Source organism: Lissotriton helveticus, chromosome 10, assembly GCF_964261635.1.
Source record: "Lissotriton helveticus chromosome 10, aLisHel1.1, whole genome shotgun sequence".
NCBI classification, from domain to species: Eukaryota; Metazoa; Chordata; class Amphibia; order Caudata; family Salamandridae; genus Lissotriton; species Lissotriton helveticus.
The window spans coordinates 667829182-667850895 of NC_136071.1; the positions used below are offsets into that span (position 1 = coordinate 667829182).

At 43.9% G+C, this 21714-nt stretch overlaps 1 protein-coding gene across 2 annotated transcripts in view; it reads right to left on the reverse strand.

The window, feature by feature from the left end:
• WDR48 (WD repeat domain 48) overlaps positions 1 to 21714 on the reverse strand; it is a 469392-nt gene that overhangs the window by 140665 nt on the left and 307013 nt on the right. For both annotated transcript variants that reach the window (XM_078663202.1, XM_078663203.1), the window contains exon 14: positions 12828 to 12923. In XM_078663202.1, coding sequence (XP_078519328.1) covers positions 12828 to 12923 — 96 coding nt within the window. The remainder of the gene's footprint in view (positions 1 to 12827; positions 12924 to 21714) is intronic.

Here is a 21714-nt window from a genome sequence, read left to right on the forward strand (position 1 = left end):
AGTTAAGCCACAGCCAATAAGACATCAGTACCCTCTAGAACACTCCAGAGAGGCAAGTCCCTCAGATTTTCTAGCATAAGTAAATGTATAATAATAAGCTCACATAATAATAATGTGTCAACAGAATGTCACTGAATTAAAAGGTATTAATTTGGCACCTCCAAAACAGAGGCTTTCCTTATTGGAAAATATTATGCAAGACTGCTTGTCCTACTGCCACTTCTGTATCTGTAGCCAGATCCAAGCAGAGTTGCTGCGTAAATGTATGTACATTTGTCCATGTTGCAGCGTGGCAAATTTTATCCAATGGCACTACAGCAGAGTGCCGCTGAGGATGATACTGCTTTCATTGAGTGCACTTTAGGTTTGAGTGTAAGTGGCCTGCCTGTTCCTGAGTGGCAGAATTGAACAGAAGCTGCAATCCACCTGGCAATCGCTGCTTTAGTAACTGGCTTTTACGAACCATAGGAAACTAACCTGAAAACAAGTTACTTACCTCTAGCTACAGTTATCCAGTATTGGTATCTTTGATAGATTCACATGCCTGAATCATTCCCCGTCGCCGAGGCAGGAGTCCCACAGTAATAATACATATAAAAGCAGTGCCTTAGAATACAATTGTAGTAGGCTGACAAGACAGTAGGCCCAAAAGGCCTAAAGCTTAGTAGCCTATCTACCTCGTTATATGAAAAAGAGCTCCAACCAATCAGATGCCAGAACCTTCACAGCAGAGGCAGTTCTCCTCAGATTTTCTTAGCACAAATGATAAGTAGGTATCCCCATTAGAGAACTGTCCTGCCGGGTAAGAGGGTGGGTGCATGTGAATCTATGAAAGATACCAATACTGGATAACTGTAGCTACAGGTAAGTAACTTGTTTTCTTATCCAGTATTGGGGTATCTTTCATATATTCACATGCCTGAATCAGAATAGCAAGCAGTAAGCCCAATAATGTCGTTTGCGGAAGGTGGGAGACAAAGCGTAAATATATATATTCCCCACGCATCCAGAATGTTATAGAGCAGTAGAATACGTAAATACACATAAATGTAGAAACCTTCTGAAATGAAGTAATTATAGTCAGGTAACATACTTCATATTAAGAAACAGTATTCGACAACCAGAAACATTACAGTGAAAATGATTATACTCCTACATCATAAATATAATAGGAGAGACTTTAAAAGTCTAACCTTAATGAAGGAGATGATGAAGAACAGCTTGTCCCACAGCTGCATCGTCCTGCGACGCAGATTGCAAGCAGTAGTGTATTGTGAACAGGTGGACACTTTTCCGTGTCGCCGCACGACAAATGTTCTCCAGTGTGACCCCAGCAAATACGGCTGTAGAAGCCAACATAGTTCTGGTGGAATGTGCTTTCACCTTTCTGAGCAAAGGCCTGTTGGCTTTATCATGGCAAAATTGTATGACAGAATATAACCATCTGGCTACCGTTACCTTTGTCACGGCTTGTCTCATTGTGGCTTGACCATAAGCGATCAACAGCTGATTAGATTTTCTTATATCCTTAGTTCTTTGAAGGTAGAACTTCAAGCAACGTTTCACATCAAGAGAGTGCAAAGCCTTCCCTGCCGGTGTAACTGGATCCGGGAAGAAGGTCTTTAGCTTTACTGGTTGGTTTAGGTGGGATTGAGACGGTACCTTGGGAATGAATTTTGGATTTGTTCGCAAAGTAACCTAATCCTTAGAGAAATGTAGAAAAGGTTCCGAAATTGTGAAAGCCTGGATTTCACTAACCCTCCGGGCTGAATTGAGAGCTAATGAAAGAGCCACCTTCCAGGTTAAAATTTTTAGTTCAGCCTTGTGAATTGGTTCAATAGGTCTCCTCATCAATTGAGATAAAACTGTATTGAGATCCCATTCTGGAGGTGGAGGTCGAATTGGAGGAAAAGCTCGAAATAACCCTTTTAGAAACTGTTTGATAAGTGACGAAGAACAGAGTGATGGCTTGTTAGAACTCTTTCAGAATCTAGAAATCGCTGCTAGATGGACTTTGATAGATGAGAATACTAGACCTGCATAAGCTAGTGATAGTAAATAGGGAAGGATATCCTCTGGTGGGGCCTGAAGTGGATACACGTTATTTGTTTCGCACCATTGACAGAAGCGCTTCCATTTAAAGCGGTATGTTTTGATAGTACTTTGAGCGCGGGCTTTAGATAAAATATCTCTACAGTCCTGAGAAATTCTGAGATCTTTGAATTCTAAGAAGTCAGGAGCCAAGCGTGCAAGTGAAGCGATTGTGGATCCGGATGTAGAATCTGACCTCTCTCCCGTGTCAGCATGGAGAGTGTTGGCTTGAGACGAATCGGACGTTGTGACAACAGAAGTAACTCTTGGAACCAATACTGCCTCGGCCAGCGAGGAGCAATTAGGATAAGACTGCAATGTTCCCTCTTCATCTTTTGCAGAACCCTCGGAATTAATGGTATCGGGGGGAAAGCGTATGCATAAATCCCTGACCATCGCATGGACAGAGCATTCCCTCTTGATCCCCGTTGAGGAAATCTGCTGGCGTAATAAAGGCATTTGCTGTTCTGTTGCGTTGCAAACAGGTCTAGAGTTGGTGTACCCCACATTCGGAAGATCCTTTTCCCCTGTTCTTGTTCTAACTCCCACACGTGGCAACCTGTGAGAGATCTGCTGAGGTTGTCGGCTAGAGAATTTTGAGTTCCTTTGACATGCTCCGCTCTGAGGGTTATATACCATGATTGATAACCCACTCCCACATCTCTTGAGCTTCCTGCGATAGGGGGAAAGACCTCGTCCCCCCTTGTTTGTTGATGTAATACATGCTGGTGGTATTGTCCGTACGCACCAGCACTGAGGAGTTCTCAATTCTCGGAAGGAATGCTTGCAGAGAGAGAAAAATGGCTCTCAGTTGGAGACTATTGATGTGCTTCTGCTGATATTGTTGAGGCCATCGTCCCTGAATTTGAAGATCTTGGAGGTGTCCTCCCCACCCCTCCATAGATGTGTCCGTGGTCAGGACAAATTCTGACTTTGGTCATTGTACCTTGTTTGGATGAACACAAATGTAGTTGCGAGAGCTTAGCTATGTACTAAATTCTGGGAAAGTGGCCAGGAACGTGAGACCCGGAGACAGATTGCTTCTTTTTGACCACCAGTGGGGAGCCTGTATCATTCGTGTGGTCACCTTTATGGAATCGTCGAATGACCCTCCGGCCTGCTGCCATTGTCTGTGCAGCTCTCTTGCAGCGGTCTCATCCAGAGTCTTGCAAGCGGGACTAAACTGATCACCGAAGAGCACATCCCCAGAAGAGAAGCGAATATATTCGGGACAGAAACTGACTTTTTTTCTTGGAATTAACCTTGCCAGACTTTGTAACTTGTTCTGGCGACCCTGTGACAAGAACACTTTGTATTGTTGGGTGTCTAGTGTTGCTCCCAGAAAAGTTAGAACTTGGAGGGGTTGCAACTGTGATTTGTTGGCATTGAGAGTAAGTCCCAGATTTGAGAATAGATGAAGGCAACTTTTTACAGCTTGTCTGGTAGCCTGCTTTTATGGACCCTTAAGCAGCCAATCGTCGAGGTATGGGGAGACCTGTATTCCCCGAGACCTCAGTGTGGCAGAGACTAGAGCTAGGCATTTTGTGAATATTCTTGGTGCTGATTTCAGCCCGAACGGGAGCACTTTGAATTGAAAGTGGACGCCAGCTACCGTTAATAGTAGGTATTTGCGATGTTTGGGATGCATAGGGATATGGAAGTAAGCGTCTTCCAAGTCCCGAGAAGCCATAAAGTCCCCTTCGTTGAGGCAGCTCAACACATCTTTTAACATCACCATCCGAAAACTGTTTCTTCAGAAACTTGTTGAGTCTGCGCAAGTCGAGAATCGGGCGCCACTCGCCCGATTTCTTCCTTATGAGAAAGAATCGAGAGTAGAATTCTTCCCCTTTTTGTGAGACTGGAACTCTTGTTGAGTCTGCGCAAGTCGAGAATCGGGCGCCACTCGCCCGATTTCTTCCTTATGAGAAAGAATCGAGAGTAGAATTCTTCCCCTTTTTGTGAGACTGGAACTCTTGTTGAGTCTGCGCAAGTCGAGAATCGGGCGCCACTCGCCCGATTTCTTCCTTATGAGAAAGAATCGAGAGTAGAATTCTTCCCCTTTTTGTGAGACTGGAACTCTTTCTATCGCATTCTTGCGGAACATGTTTAAAGCTTCTCTGAACAGTAAGTGAAGACGAGGGGAAGGGGGACCCTTGGGCGGGGTCGTAGGTGATTTCTTTAAGAACTCCAGAGTGTGCCCTCTTTGAACAAGGTTGAGGACCCACTGATCTGATGTGATGTTCTGCCATTGCTGGAAAAAGGCTGAGATCTTCGTGCCCACAGGGAGGGGAGAAGCTCATTGTCGTTTATTTGAGTCACGGCCTTGATTGCTCGATAGCCGGCGTCCGCCTTGACGAGAGAAATTGCTTGAAGATGATAGCCTGTAAGAAGACTGGTAATAAGGCTGTTTATATCGAGACTGGTATTGTCTGTTTTGCTGATTGTGGTAATTTCCCCTCGAGGAAAATCCACGACCCCTTGATCCTCTGAAAGATCCTCTCTTATACTGCAGGGTACCCAGCGACTTAGCCATGTCCGTGACTGTTTTGATGGTCAATAGAGCGTCATCTATATTCTTACCAAAGAGTGATTCGCCATCGTAAGCCATATCTAGTATTTTAGTCTGTACCTCAGGTCTAAAAGAGGTTGCTCTGAGCCATCCCTGGCGTCTGAGAACAGTAGCTCCTGCTAGCTGCCGAAAGTTAGTGTTTGCAATATCCAAGACGCAGTCAATTATTTCTGATGCAGCCCGTTCTCCTTCGAACACTATCCTTCGTGCTTCATGCTGGCGATCTTCAGGTATCCGCTCTAAGAATTCCGATAACTCTGACCACATCTGGCGGTCATAACGTGCCAAAATTGCCAGAGAATAAGCTGCCTTGATGGATGATGCAGCATTGGAGGAGAACTTTTTGCCTATTGTCTGCCCTCTTTATCTGGTTGAGTTGAGATTGGGGTAGACAGATTTTTTTACCTCTGTTGTGCTGCCTGCGAAATTACAGAATCAGGACGCGGGTGACCCACCAGACAAGATGGAGTATCTGGTGGCGCCCGATATTTCTTTTCGATTCGAGGAAGGCCTGCAGGAATAGAGGCAGGCGTCTTCATAATCTTAAGACCTTCCTTCCAGATAAAATTTATGATTGGTATAGCCCTGGTGATTTTTCTATACCCTTCTTTAAAGTCGTGAAGAAAACAATCAGACTGCTCAATAGTGACCGGAAGTTCAAACCGCGTAGCAGCCCTTTGCATGGTAATATGAAAGCCGCCAATATCCTCAGGTGGTGAGTCAGATGATTGCGGTATAGGAGGCGAAGGCATGGGGATTACATATTCATCCCAAGGATCTCCAGGCACATTATCGTTAGGCAATTCGCCTTCCTCTCTTTCATCCTCATCTGATGATGAAGTATCCTGATTTCCTTGTGGTATTGGCTCTACAAGGTGTCTTTGTGAGGTAGGCTCTTGTATCGGTGGTGGTGGCGTAGGTGTAGGTGTAAACGCTGGTACAGTTGGAGTAGAGGGTGTAGGTGGGAACCTCTGCCAATAGTCGGCCAACATGGCCTGTAAATCCTGAATCAATGAAGGAGGAAGGTGACTTGTGTCCTCCGAACGTGGAACCATATGTGACTGTCAATGATAAGGCGTAGACAAGTTTTCTTGGTAAAAATGCTCATGGAAGTCGTCCTCTTCATCCTCTTCCTGACATTTTATCTGTAACTCTGATGGATGGCATGCAATCCCAAAAGGGCCTTCTTCCTCATCCTCATCTTCATCAGATTCCTCTTCCTCTACATATGTCTCCAAGATATGTGAAGGTAACAAAGGAGAAATATTGGTATAGTCTTGCCTATGGTACGTCTTTAATTGAAAATGGGTGCGTGTAACAGGCGATGCTTGAGACACTTGAGGTAACACAGACCAAGATCTTACAGGTGGACTTTTGGTCATAAAAGGACTCTTCGTCGACATGGGCGTCTTGACCAAAGGTGCAACTGCCGACTGTGTCATTGACGGGCTCGTCGACGACGGAATCGTCGTCGACGGTGCTGCCGTCGATGGGCTCTTCGCTGACGAGGCCGTCGTCGACGGGGCTCCAGTCGATGGACTTTTTGTCGACGAGGTTGCCGTCGTCGACGGGACAGTCGTCGAAGAGCTCTTCTTCGATGGAACTGCCATCGACGGGCTCTTCGTCGACGAGATCTTCGACGTCGACGGGCTCTTCGTTGACGATGACTTCGACAGGGTTTTCGTCGACGATGACTTCATTGATGGTACTGTCGTCGACGGTGATTTTGATGGAGTGACAGAAGAAGATTCTTTAACCCCAGAAGTTTTCTTAGAAGCAGAAACTTTTGATGACACAATTGGAGAGGTTATAGCTTTTGTAGAGACCGTAGATGAAGAACGTGAAGTAGAAGAAGTCACAGAGACTGTGTGAGAAGACACCAGTGAAAGAGTTTTGACCTGGGCTTTACTCACTGTTTTAGTAGCTGAAGATTTGGCAGACTCTGAAGGCGGAGATAATGGTGATCCAGAAGGAGGTGAAGACGACCTCTTTGTGTGTTGTGAAGCTCTATGAGAGGATTTATGAAGTTTCCTCCCCTCAGGAGAAGAGCTGTCTCTGGATCTGGCTCTTTTGCTGGAAGTAGAGGCCCTGTCGTCATCATCCGTAGAAGACGATTTGAGCCATAAAAGAACTCTTGCCTCCCAGTCACTGATGGTCTTGGCAGGGAAGGTTCGACAAATCCTACAATCCTTTACAATGTGATTTGGATGTAGGCAGTAGATGCAGTCTTTATGCTGGTCATCTACATGGGCCCTCTTCTTATCACAGGTCCTGCAAGCCTTGAAGAGAGCTTTCTTTTCAGACATCCTGAAGGAACAAAGAAGAAAACTGAGTAGGCACTCAGGGAGACTCCATTCCACAAGACGTGCGGTGAAAATCGGAGGAGAACTGCCTCTGCTGGGAAGGTTCTAGAGGGTGCTGGCATCTGAATAGTTTTAGCTATTTTCAGCTCTTTTTCATATAATTAGGTAGATAGGCTACTAAGCTTTGGGACTTTTGGGCCTACTGTCTTGTCAGCCTACTACAATTTTATTCTAAGGCACTGCTTTTATATGTATTATTACCGCGGGACTCCCGCCTCGGCGACGGGGAATGATTCAGGCATGTGAATCTATGAAAGATACCCCAATACTGGATAACCTATCAGATTTTCGGATGCTTTTAGTATGTGATAGATAAAACTTGAGACATCTCTTTATATCAAATCTATGAAGAACTCTTTTCAGCCGGGGAAGAAGGATTTGGAAAGAATGTTCTCAGAATAACCCGCTCATTCAAGCGGAAATTAGAAGGCACCTTAGGAATAAATACTGGATTTTTTCTAAGTAGAACATAAGTCATTTGTAGAGAGTAGGTAAGGTTCTTTACCCATGAAAGCTTGAATTTCCCTGACTCTCCTGGCTGAAGTAAGAGCCAATAATAGTGCAACTTTCCAGGAAATATTTTTGAGCTCAGCGTATAGGCTCAAAGGATTTTTTCATAAGTTGAAGAACCAAATTAAGTCTCCATTCCGGAGGAAGAGCTCTAATAGGAGGGTACACTCTGAAAAGTTCTTTCATTAACTGTTTTACCAGAGATAAGGTCTCCCGAGGAACGTCTGTAAGTAGAGATAGAAGTGAACATAAGACCAGATTTTGCCAATGAGAGAACATAAGGCAACATTTTTTCTGGAGAAGAGTCAAACGGGTGCACCTTGTTCTGAAGACACCATGAAAAGAATGGTTTCCATTTGAGACTACGTTTTAAGAGCACAGAGTGATGTAGCTCAGAGTTCAGAAGCCACGCATGCAGCTGTAGTGACGCTGGATGTGGGAGGAGAAACTGACCTTTGTTCATAATGGTGATGATAATTAAAGGCAATAAGGTTTGCATTCTAAGTGCAGGAGAAGCTCTGTGAACCAATGTTGGCGTGTCCAACGCGGAGCAATGACGACCAGGTTGCCTTTTCATTTTTATCAGAAGCTTTGGTATAAATGGGTAAGGGGAAGGCAGCGAAGAATAGGTACTTCTGGTGGCGAAGAGATCCTAGTTAGGCTTTCCAAATGTCTGAAAGATGAAATCGAGAACAGTCTGATCTAGTTCCCATTCGTGGCAAGAATTGGAAGTCCTGCTTAGAGTATCTGCCAGACTGTTGTTCACTCCTGGAAGATGTTCCGCCCTGACTTTTTCGGCGAGAAGCACGCTACTCCAGAACCCAATAAGGATTAGTGTTGAATTAGTATAGTGAAATATGAAAGTAGTTTGAGTGGCGGATAGGTTACTCAGTTATTTGGATTCAGAAGGATAGCAGAGGGAAAGAAGAGGGAAAAAGGTTTGCATTTATATAGCACTCGTTACCCCATAAGGGGTGTTGAAGTGCTTTTTTTTGGCGAGTAGCACGCTACTCAGGAACCCATTAAGGATTAGTGATGAATTAGTATAGTGAAATATGAGAGCGGGTACCTCCTTGTTTGTTGCGGTAATACATGCATGTTGTATTGTCTGTTCTTATGCACCCCGAAGCACCCCGAATGCCGCAGAGCTAAGAAAATGGCTCCTAGCTCTAGGAAATGTATGTGCTTCTTTAAGAGTGCCTTGGACCACTTGCCCCTTATCCGGAGATCTTGAAGGTGAGCCCGCCAGCCTTCTAGAGAAGCACCCGTAGTGAGGATGAACTCTGGTATCAGAGAACGGAAAGTTAACCCTGTTGTGAGATTCCTGGAGGACTGCCACTAGAGAAGTGCTGTTTTCATGACTGGAGTTGGAGTTATCTGTAAGTCGAACAATCCGGTTACCTGGAGCCATTGAATGTCTAGCGCCTCCTTTCATGGTTTCATTCTGTGATGAGCATAAGGTACCATTAGCATTGCTGAGGACATCATGCCGAGCAGAGATTTTATCAGTCTCACAAAAGCTAACTTTATTTTTGTTAGCTTTGCTACTAGAGAAATAAGGTGCGCTTGCCTTTCTGTACATAAGAATGCCTTGTCTTGGACAATGTCCAGGATTGCTCAGAGAAAGGCCGTTTTTTTTAGACTGTTGCAATAGTGATTTCTGATAATTGAGAGTTAGCCCCAGGAAATTGCAAGCAGATTGAAATTGCCTTGGAGGCCTGCTGAAAAGACAGTGCTTTCACCATTCTGTCATCGAGGTACAGAAACAGTTGAAGACCTTGAAGCCTGAGATGAACAGCAACTGGAGCCAGACACCTGGTAAACACCCTTGGGGCTGAGCAAAAGGGAGGGCTCTGAACTGAAAGTGAGTACCTGCCACAGTAAAAGAGAGATATGTTCAATGTTTGGGATGAATAGGGATATGAAAATATGCATCCTGCAAATCTAGAGTGGTCATAAAATCTGAATGATTGAGAAGCGTTAGAATCTCCTGTAGGGTGACCATGCAGAAAGATTTTTTCTGCAGATATTTTTTTTGGGTTTTCTGAGATCCAGAATTGGCGTCCATTGTCCTGACTTCTTTTTTAAAAATAGCGGGAATAAAAGCCTTTTCCCATTTTAAAACGAGGAACTTTTTCTATAGCCCCTTTCTGTAGCAAAACCGTGGCTTCCTTTCTGAGCAAACTGAGATGAGGGGGGAATCCTTTTTAGAGGTGGATGAGGCGGTGGGACTTCTATGAATTCTAGAGAATGGCCATACTTTACGATGTTCAGGACCCATTTCTCCGTCGACAAAGCCAGTGCCGATGATGTAATGGTTGTCGTTGACAGTGATGAAGCTTTTGTTGGAGCTTCCGTCGACAATGCAAGCGCCGACGACGAAGGCTGAGAGACCAAGTCCAACAGTGGTTTCGTCATAGAAGATGCTTTTTTCGACGACAAAGAGGTCTTGATAGGCTCTGACTGAGTCTTAAATTGTTTAGAGGCAGTTTTTGAGGCGGATCTTTCCTCTGAAGGGAATGTAAGCTTCCCTTTTTTAGAGCTTTAATGGCTCTAAAAAGAGCTTTTCTTATGCCCCTCAGGGGGTTCCAGAGACCTCTCCCTCTTCTTAGAAAACTTGACTGTCACCTGTGAACACTGCCTTCCTCATCGGATAGCACAGAGGTTTTTGATTTCAGCGTTTCCGCCAGATAAGAAGTCTGCCTTCCCTGTCCTTAAGAGTCTTAGCAGAAAAGGTTCTGCAAATCCTACAGTCCTTTACTTTGTGGAGAGGGTACAGACAATAAATACAATCCTTGTGGGGATCTTAAAAATGCAGTCTTTCCTTCCCACATGACCCACAAGGCCTGAAGAGACCTTTATTTGTTAGAAGAATCAGCCATCATGTATTCACAGTAATTTAAAGTGAAGCAAAAAAACTGACCATAGCTTAGGGAGACTACCCGTCACAACGACGTGCGGTAGAAAATATGAAGGACTTGCCTCTCTGTGGAGTGTTCTAGAGGATGCTGATGTCTGGCTGTGGCTTAAATTTGGTTCTTTTTACAAAAAGATATGGATAGGCTGTTGCAGCGACCGTGCAATGTATTAGTGACTATAATGATATGAAGTACTATTATAATTTTTACCGTGAGGCCCCCACCTCAACGGCAGGGATGATTCAAACATAGAAATCTATGAAAGATCTAATATTAAATAAATGGTATTTAACCCTTGCTCAACATCCTCTCAAACTACTGCCCTTAATGGGGAATGCCGGGAATAGGTTGGTGTGTTTGACTACCAGGGGATGATCCTCTCTGATCGACCTGACTGGCTACTGCACATCCAAAAGTGCAAGATCAAGTTTGAACAATACTGTGGAGCTATTATGAGGGCTGAACATATATCTACATATCACCCAATTACTCCAGCCATTGAGGTATCTAGGTGCCAGGCAATGGGGGCCTCCTTATATGGAGCTGAACTATGGGGTACTGCAGATGTTGAGTTTTTGAGCAAGTAGAAAATTGGCACATGAGAAGCCTAAATCTTCCAACAAACTCCATTGTGGCCAGAATATGGGCTAAGACGTATTAATGATATGGTAGCCTTCAAACCATTGTATTGGCGGATAATATGGACAAACCCGGAACTCTCCATTATCTGTAAGGCTCTAGAGGAGGTTATGGGAATGTCGGGATTAGTAAGATGCCTTCTCTAAAGGTAGTCGGGGATCGCCTAAGAAAGACTGGGCTGGGTGATCTTTGGTCGGCACCAACAAAAGCTGTATCAGTTTTGAAGCAGGTACTGAAAAATACCTTTTGGCAGCATGTTGACTTACACACTCTTAAGTTCAATCAAGGAGGGCTTCCTTACTGCTTACTTTGTAGAGTTTAAAGCAAGTATAATTTTGAGCCATTTTTGGATGAGACTGAGCCCCTCCAGGCTAAGACTTTGTTTATTCAATTTCACCTAGGGACGCTACCGACACATGCTTTTACTGCCACATGTAAAAGTGGAAACCATATTCCTGTTAAGTTTTCCATTTTGTCCTGGAGAAATGGAAACGACTGAACATCTTATTTAATTTTGCCCAGTCTATCATGATTATAGGAGGAAGTGGATACGCCCACTCTGTCGCAACCTGGGGGTGAGAGAATACAAGATTGCATTCAGAATACTTGAAAGGGATTCTAGACAGTGTATTATTTACGCTGTTTCGAGAAATGTAATGTGCACTTGGAGGTTAAGAGAGAGAAAGATGCTTACCTGAAGCCTGTTCTTTTACATAAATGTATTTTAATGTTTGATCTATATATGTATATTTGTTTTTATTCTTTTAACTAAGATTCTTTTGTAATGTTTTCATGTATTTTAAACATGCTCTTTTATGGCCTCTGGCCAAAATAAAGATGTTCTGACTTTTACTTGATTAGGTGAAACACTATTGTTCCTTTTCTTAGTGTTGATGGAAAAGGTAGTGAGTTTCGACATCTAATGTTTTACACTGGCTGTTGGCGGAAATAAAGCAAAGTACAGCCTAATCCTCTCCCCCATGTCCTTAACAGAACAAAACTTTCCTTCATGATAGCTAGGAAATTTTATATTCAACCTCAGTGAGTCCAAACAATCAAATCTGTCAAATGCCTTCATTGCTTCCAATGAGAGAAACACTAAGCCTTTTTTTCGTTTTGCGGGCAAATTCTACGCGGGCGCAAATCTCAGCTTGGCAATTTTCAAAAAACTGGTTGATAGATTGATCCAAACTAAGGCAAAATGTAATGTACTTGTACAATCAGTATCACCATAAATATTGTATCATCATAATTGATTGGGGTAATTGGCCTGCACAAGCCACATAAAGTAGGGTTTTTGTTTTCAGCATTTGCCAGATATTTGATTTGATCATGGACTTTGGAATAGAACGTGGAGACAAGATAAAAATATACCTTTGATAGATGGTATGCCAACAGCCCTTAATTACTATCTCTGGATGATTGATATCAGTTGCAAGGAAAAGACTGTATGCTACCCAATCTTGAAATGTAAAAGAAATTGTGGACAACGGTTCAAGTCTTTAATTATTATAAATAACATTACAAAGAAAAGGAAACTACTCTACAAGGCTGAGAGAATAGAATATTCTCCTAAACAGGAAGTTAAAAATAACAGACTATAATGCAGCACAGTACGTCATTTGCAGTGCTACTTTAATCTTACTCAAAATGTATGATCTTAAGAGCTTAAACAGCTCACACTGCTGTGGTTTTCATCAAAGTCACATGTACAAAAGCATAAAGCAGCAAACTAACCATGGTTCACTTCAGAGTCTTCTTCATCCACTGGACTGATGTGCGTTCTTGGCCAATACTCCAAGAGAGCTTGTAGTAACAACCCTCCAAGGTTCACTAGAAAGACATAATGAAAGAGTTCAGAAATCTGCAAATACTCTATGTAATTATATTAGTAACTTGCAACAAAATCATAGAAGATGACAAACAGGCCATTAACTGTGCTTTGTAAAATTGATTCAGAACACGGATATTTCATGGCATCTGTTCAGAAGCACAGACATAAAAGGAAGCTTATTGCACTTCAATAGCTAGAAAGATAATGGGTTGGAATACCATGATGTATGTTAAAAATAGCAGAAGAGATAGATCTAGATTTTAAAACTCAATATTGACATTTACGGAAAGGTAAATATATACAACATGGTATTTAAAACATAACATGGTTATAGAAACATTATCTTTAGGAACTTTCTTTGGTTACATAAACAATCATACAGAAGGAGTATACATGGCTAAAAGCTACAGAAGAGATCACTGCCAAATTGGCTCACCCTTATTTAGAATAACCAATGCCCATTTGTGTACAGATAAATGTACACATCTCATTCTCAAGCACCATAATTCATCACCAACTTTATAGTGTGGGAGAGGTGTGGCGCCGCAGCCAGGGTGACTGACTCTGAAATCTGGGGATCACGGTTCGATCCCCGGGTCCGGGGGCAGATTAGCCCAGCACCATGTGACTCTGGGCAATAGCTTGCTTAATCTTCCCGACAGCCCTCAGCGCCTAGAGACCCTAACGGGTGATGGTTCGAGCTTTACAAATGTGGATAGTAATTATGAATAGCAACCAAACATCGCTTTTGCCAACAACCCTTCAGCCATATCCAGAAGTCTAATGTAGAGCTCTTATCTTGCTTTTAATAAACTGCAATGTACCTTTTTGCCAGAAGTAAGACAAACATTGTCTTATGCAAACAACACATACTGCCTTATATCCATGGGCCCGGGCCTAGCCTGTTCCAGAATGTCTGAACAAAAATCAAACAATAGAGCTGTCCATCCCATTAGAATTACATCCCCAAAGAAATTGGAGAAGACCTTCTAGAAGGCAGCTGGTGCAAAATATGTCCTAAGTAAATACTTGAACTGGATAGGTAGAAATTGAGTAAAACCGACCTGCCATAGGACCCCTGCAGGAGTGCAACCAGAAAATAAACCGATTTTGACCAATCCGATGGGGACTCAGTACATCTTCTCTCCAGTGCTAACCTGCTGCTCTTTTTTATGCACCGTTTGCCCTGCACAGGCAAAGAAAGAGGAACACTTTCCGGTAGCTTCCCCGCCTCGTCAAGGAGAGAGGACAACATTTTTGCACCGGCCCCATATCACCCACTTCATGGCCCGGCACTGTCCATCCCAATGCCCTAGCTCCTCTTCAGCCTGCCTCTACAAGTTAAGCTTTGCACCACTCAGAGTTCCAATCTGCCCATCAGTCATTGGCCTGGCCTCCTCAGCCTACAGTGCGAGCTACAGCAAATTAAAACACCGCGGAAACAGAGTGATAGTAAAAGTAACAAGAACAAATGAAGACTTCTAAGCATAGGTGAAATTTATGCACATGCATATATGGCAACACAATTTAGGTCGGAAGATAGAGTTTGTTAAGCTAAAGATACTGCATTGGACCCCTTTCCAATTTAAAAAATAATTAGTAATCTTACTTTCCTTTAACCTAAATTTAACACATTTTGTTTTTTAAAATCTCCCTCTCCCACAAACACTGCCAAGTAGCCACTTTATATTTTTAAACAGCACACACTATTAAATATTCCACAAGTATGTAATGCACTGAAAAACTGATGATGCCTTTTTCTAAACAGAAAGGTATTATTAGCAAAGTACACATGGTGTTGTCACCTTCCCAGTATTCTATAAACATGGCCAGTAATTGCATTTCAAAGACAGCGGAAAAAAAAAACTAAAAAAAAACTTTTAATGTGTCCAAAGGCCTGCATTATTCCCCTTTGAGAAATAAGGAGTCACTTCAAATTTGTTGGAACAACAATATGAACTATTACTACATGAATATTAAAGACAAAGTGTACAGGACTGTAGTGTTAAAAGGAACAGAGAATACTTCAAATCTTTTTCAAGTTCCTGGTACTTCAGCAATCTCTAAATACAATGGCTGATATTTTCCTCTTACAAAGGTGGCTACCTGAATTACAAAAAATAAGAAAAAAAACCTTGAAATTCAAAGATCAATATTTTTATATTCCAGTTCATTAAGGAAAGTTAGAGGTAGAGAAGACTAAGTTAGGTCACGGCAAACACAAGGGAGGACCTGGCTTGGCAGTTTGGGCTGGACGGTTCCCATGAGGAGCAGGGTCAAGACTGATGTGCGTATTGCTGGGTCCAAACTGGGGTGGCATAGTGAGCAAAAGAACGATGGATTAAACCCAGCTCTTTTGACTGGGGGTGAGTGGTTGAAAAGTTTCAGCACTCCATCCATCATCTTATGTTTGCTAAATTAGGTCATGCACATGTCTCAACAAGAATGTGAAATGTGGAGGAGCCAAGCTGACGACCAAGATGGCCGCTTAGGTTCCCGGCTCCGCTGACCTCCTTCTCCTGCCACTATTATCCTGTCGTTTATCCCCCCCCCCCCCCTGTCGGCTGCCCCGCGGAGTGGTTACCCCGCACTCCGATCACGAATATCCTGACTAGAGGGAGAACGCCCGATGCTGGCCGGCTGTGTCCCAGCTTCTGTGGTCTTGGTCACCGGCTGGCCGGCAGCAACTATGGGGCGTTTTTCTACCTGTCGGAGTGTGGTCCACAATGCGAGTGGCAGTGCCTGTGCTGGTGTTTGCAAGGGGCCCCGGCGATCGTGCCTCGAACCGCCGCCGGACAACACCATGGTCCGCTTTATTGCTCCACACAGATTTGCCTCTTACGATGGAGCTCCAGCGGTCGCGAAGGGGGCCGCCGATGGGGGAGAGGACACGGACATACAGTTGAGCGATGTCATGGCGGCTATTGTGGAACTGCATTCCTTTTGTGTCGGAGGATGACAGCCCTGGAGTGCGGTTTGGAAGTAGTCGTGTCGGGGATGGGCCCGTGCAGGGCTGACCCCACTACCGTGGACGGATCCTCGGCAGCTGTGAGACATGATGCGGACTGGCAGACGGCTGCCGTCTATCCCCTGGAGTTCGCGGTGCGGGAGTGTGTGAGAAGCGGCTTGTTTGACCAGGATAGCCAGACACACGGCATTAATGAGCGGTGCCCGTTGTTCCTGGCAGACCCGGAGGGTCGGATGGAGGCAGTGTTTTCGGGAATACTGATCAGTGTTGTTCCCCCTCTGACGAGGAGCTGTGGTGGCGCCGGGACGCATCTCGCTCGTTTCTCCCGGACCCTGTACTATCGGCCGTGCGACAGCACCGGGGTTTCCTGATGGCTCCCGGATGTATCGGTGATGTGTGGTTTCAAAGCGCCTAGTTGTGTGCTGCCGGACTCCACCATTGCTACCTCGATCCAGTTCTGTGCTTGCCTGCAGCTGCTGTGACAGAACTGGGTCACATCCATACACTGGATCGGGCGGGTCTGGGTTGATACTTGCGGGATTGTTCCGACTGGTGCCTGTGCGGGACTTTCACTTGTGTTACTGGGATACGGCAGGCAAGTTGGCTAATACCGATCCCACTGATTGGGCGACTTTGATGTTAAAACTCAGCGATTTGTGTGGACTCAGGGAACTATCTTGTATCCTGTCTTTGATCCGATTCCACTGACTCGAACTGCTACTGACGCTTTGATTACCTCATGCTTATTGTGGCTTGGGCGACATGGGGTTTTCCTACAACATCGCACTGGTCGCGGCTGATTTCAGCTGGTGTCCTGTCCTCGGCTCGATATTATCGCTTCACGCTGCCTGGGACGCTTTGTCTTTTTTCGTGCTTGCTGTGGCCTGGGTGATGCGGGATATTCGTGTTGCACCGGTCGGGTCATGTTGACTTCCAATTTTTGAGTTAACTATGCCTTGTGCGCTCTGCCGGGATTGTAGCATGTATCTCACTGGGTGTAGGGCGGTTTTTGTTGAATTCCTCCCCATGTAGGTTCTCACTATTTGCTTTATTGTTGGACAAGATGTTTTGGGGAGGTTGCAAATGGTGGGTGGTACAGGGGCCGGGAATGTGTCTTGTCCTCCTCCTCCGCTTTCCTTTCTTTTTCCCTTCTTTGGGGCAGTTCCGGGGCGACAGGCACGCTGTTAGTGGGGTAGGCCGTAGCCATTACAGGGGTGCGGGGTGGTGGGTGCTGGGGGGTGGGGGTTTGTTATTTTAGCTTGTTTTGTTCTATGGTCCCTTTCCCTCTTTTCTCTCTCGGTGGGCTTTCCTTCTTCTTCAGTAGGGTTGGCTGTATCTCCTTATTTCACTTCTTTCTCTTTCTGGCGTCTATACTTGCCTCTACCTCACTGTCTCCGGAGGGTGGGTTTTTGGGATGCTGCTCTTGCTAAATCGCTTGTTATTGTATTGCCTTTTATTCCTAGCCTGCATCGGCGGGCGTAGTGTGTCTAAAACTGTATTGTCCGTCACCTGGTCCTAACTGCATTGGGGGGCACGCTCCCCCCCCCCATCTCTTATCACTCTTATTGTATGATGTGACGCCATTGCTAGTGCAGCCACTACTGCCTCTTCATAACTTAAAATGAAACCTTTGATATCCTCTCGCTTTGTGGCACGTGCGACCACATGCTGTATTCATGTCATCGATTTTACTTGGTCGTATATATTTGCATTTCTCCTGGACTGTTTCCCGAGTTTGCTGCCGGCCCCTGTGGTTGTAGGCCTGCGCATGTAGTCTTTTGTATATTTCAATAAAGGTTTTAAAAAAAAACAAACAAAAAAAAGAATGTGAAATGTTACATTTTCATGCGTTTTGAGGCAATATTATGTAATATTTGTGTTCTTCCTATGGTGCCAGTGATCTACCGGTCTGGAGGCAAAAAGACATCTAAGAATTAGATCTAATATCTACCCATATGAGAGTACCCTCAACCTCTGCAATTTCACATACCATGTGATCTATAGTCCCCAAAACTTTCAGCATTGCTAATACCTGAACAAATGTCAGTTAAACACTCAGCAGGATTGAGTCAGTGAGCACCCAAAATGTATGCTCCGACATTCCATGTCTGAGTAGTCACTAACATAGGTTCGCTCGGAAGAAGAAATTATTTTAATTGAAGGCATTCTATACCTGATTCGACCTCTCGAGGAGTTTATCTGAGAAGCTATAGGTGCATTTGGTATTTTTATTTGATGTTTGAAACCTCATAAAAATGCCCTAAATTTACATCAAAAGCCTTCCAAACAGGTGCCACGATACTGACGAAAGATTGTTAGCATACAGATTAATTAGAGCCATATTGAAGGGTCAAAGGTAATGGAGATCAGTACTCATGAGTCTCAACCTTGATAATTTATGGAACAGCAAGCTGCAGCACAAGAACAAAGATTGCAAGCAGAGTTTTGGTGAAAAAAGTAGAAGCTAGATCTGATCCTTATGCTGCATCTTAGCCTAGACATTTTCACATTAGGAATGCTCGTTATTTATTCACTTCAGTTTGTCTGATATCTATGTATTTATTTTCTGATCTGTACCCTTTTCCTTTCATAAGACCGTGTCCGGCACTATGTATCAGCATATGGCAGTATACAGTAGTAGTAAGGAATGGCGGAGGATGGCTCACACAAAAAATGTATTTGCCAGGGGAGTAGCTCCATAGCGAAGAAATTCAGAATGAGATTCTGGATGATCTAGGAATCTGAAGAGTGCCTACATGCAGTTGCCCATAACTGGGCTCCTCCATTACACCCTGCCTGTGTGTGGTAGGTTTTGTCAGTGTGTAGTCCCACTGCATTTGCCTTTCACTTGTTTTCTTTTCCACATGGTGGGTGGATGGTTCCTCTATGAAGACAGTAAATGTAACACAACAGAGTGTCCCCCTTTAATGCTGCCTTTGCAAATCTGCCACCCTTTCCACAGTTTACACCTAGGAGCCTTGATAAATAGAATCAATAATACCAAAAGGTGTCATTTACTACTGTGTCACAAACATGACACTTTCCTTACTCAAGTCTCCTTTCCAGCAGCTTCCAAAGACATCAAGTGAACTGTTGTTTTCATTCCTTTATTTACACAGAAGTGAGTTATTAAATCAGCGTTCTTAGGCTCCATCCCAAAAACAGCATCATGCAACTGATGGGGCTGCAAGTGATGTAGGAAGTATGTTGGCAAGGTACAACGAACCATCCACACCATTTGATATGTAGTTTCAGACTGGTCATAACTGCTGTACATGAAACTGACAAAGGAAGATGTGTCATTTGAAGTAATCAAAACTGTTGCGAATCTTGTACTGATAGACCTATACTCCTTATACCAGAGAGAGAGGGTTAAATGGTAGAGAATGGCTCGAAGAAGGGCATAAGGGGGGAGGAAGCACACCGACTCATCCCAGCACAGTACACCCCACTGCATCCTGGTAAATGCAGTATGCTTATTTCAATGTTGCTGTAATGTGTTAGCCAAAGTTGGTGCAGGTCATATATGACTAGCTCTAAAAGAGTCACTAAGGGGAGTAACTTGAACTTTCTGGTAAATCCTGTGCCCTTTACCCCAGATACATGGACAGACTTAAAAGTATGAAAATAAGCAGACCACTCTATCTGTATGCAGGCAACCTTATCTAACAGAACAGACTACCCTTAGAGTAGCTATCCACAGCATAGTGAAATCTTGACCACGGAAAATTAGAGATTATGCCTCACCCTCACAGCAAGGGCATAGAAGCACTTGGGTAGAAAACATCTACGCCCATAAGTTGCAGTAAACCAACCAAGAGCAATGGCAGTCTTAGCTTCAACTTTTCAGGACACTAAAGCTGGCAAGATTTGATCAAAGGATGCAAGAGTTTTAATCCTGTCCAGATAGATGTCAAGGTGTTCTTACAAACTAACATGAAAGGCTTTCTCAACTACAAAGGACAACATTGGGAATGTAAGTATGGTACACCATCTCCTGGTTGGCCTGAGATTGCAATAGAATTCGGAGAAGGAATGACCAAACTGCCACATTTAAGAAGGGACCGTGCAACTTGCTGACTCGTGGCAACTCCAAAAAGCCAAAGATGTCCTCGACTCTTGCCTGAAGTAGAATTTGATCTTGCTACAGACATCTTGGTTTCCTTTGATGTGGAATCATTATACACATCTATTCCACAAGACGAAACCTTGGAAGTAGTGAGAGCACTTCTTGAACAAAATGAATTGGAATCCATCACTCCAGTGTCTTTCATCATGAGCTTGGCAGAGATTGCCATGAAAGAGAACTATTTTAAATTCGAAGATACGCTATATCTCCAAATTGCCGGGACCAGCATGGACAGTGTTTTCGCGCCGAGTTTAGCGAATTTGTATGTACACCACTTCGAACAGAAAATAGTTCTAACACCTGGGAACCCCTTTCATCATTCGCTCCGTATTTGGAAGCGTTACATCGATGATGTCCTGGTAGTATGGCGTGGCACAGCGGAGGACCTTCTTCTTTTTCATCAATGGCTAAACAGACAATCAATTTCTACGGTTCACCATTGACTACAGCAAGATCCAATTGCCTTTTCTTGACCTTTTGATTCTGACAACATCCACTGGGCTTGAGTCTGAACTGTACACGAAGCCAATGGCCCGTAACTCACTTCTCAGTTATGAGAGTTGCCATCCGCGGTCATTAAGGAACAATTTACCCTTTGGCCAATTCCTTAGGATCCAACGGAATTGCTCGCAAAAACTACTTTTGAAAAACATGCCTCTAATCTTGAACAACAACTGCAGAATAGAGGATACCCCAAAAAGACCATTCGACAGGCCAAAAAACATGCCTCAAATAACAATCGTGAGGCCCTTTTGGAATTACGTATTGGAAAAGAAAAGCAGGACCGGATCACTTGTGTTAACACTTTTAACACTAAATCCAACTCAGTACAGAAGATCGTACTAAAACACTGGTCCATCCTGAACACTGGTGGTGATTTGAACCAAGGTCCTCTATTTGCCTTCAAAAGAGGTCCTAACTTGAGAGACAAGTTAGTTCATACGCGGCCTAGAAACAAGACTCCTCGTCAGATTGGGACTCTATGGGATCTGCCTGCAGTGATGGGCCACCATCCTTGTGGGATATGTGCGGCATGTCCACAGACTTCTAAAACTTTGTCTGTGGACATTGGTACTAACAGAGCATGGCAGCAGCGGAAATTTACAAATTGTAATAGTGACAATGTCATTTACTTGATTACGTGCCCTTGCCAGCTGTACTATGTTGGCATGACCACCCGGAAGATAAAACTAAGAATATCTGAGCATAAAAGCACAATACGTTGCCGTAAGCAGGCAACTCGACTAACAGCGCATTTTCTGGAGGTCGGTCATGGCCCTAATGATTTCAAATGGACTGTCCTCGAACAACCTACCATTCCGGAACATGAAGCAGATATCACAAGGTACCTATTAAAAAAAAGAACAAAAATGGATTTACAAAATGAATAGTGATAAAGGGGGCCTGAATGAGGATATTCCGTGGATGTCTCTCTAATTAGGTACATATGGAATCTCCTCATCAGAACGACTATACAGCACTCCTTCAACAAGATATAGAGCGCAGCAAGACCCACAACATATTTGTAGGTTACAAATAGTTTATTGCAGGTCGCTCCCTTATTCAAAATATGTTAATATCCACGAGATTTTAGTACCTTTCAAATTCTGTAAGCATGAAAACATGTAATTTATCTTACATCCGATACTGCCCAAATAGAAGTGAAGTACAATTTATGCAACAAACCGCATTA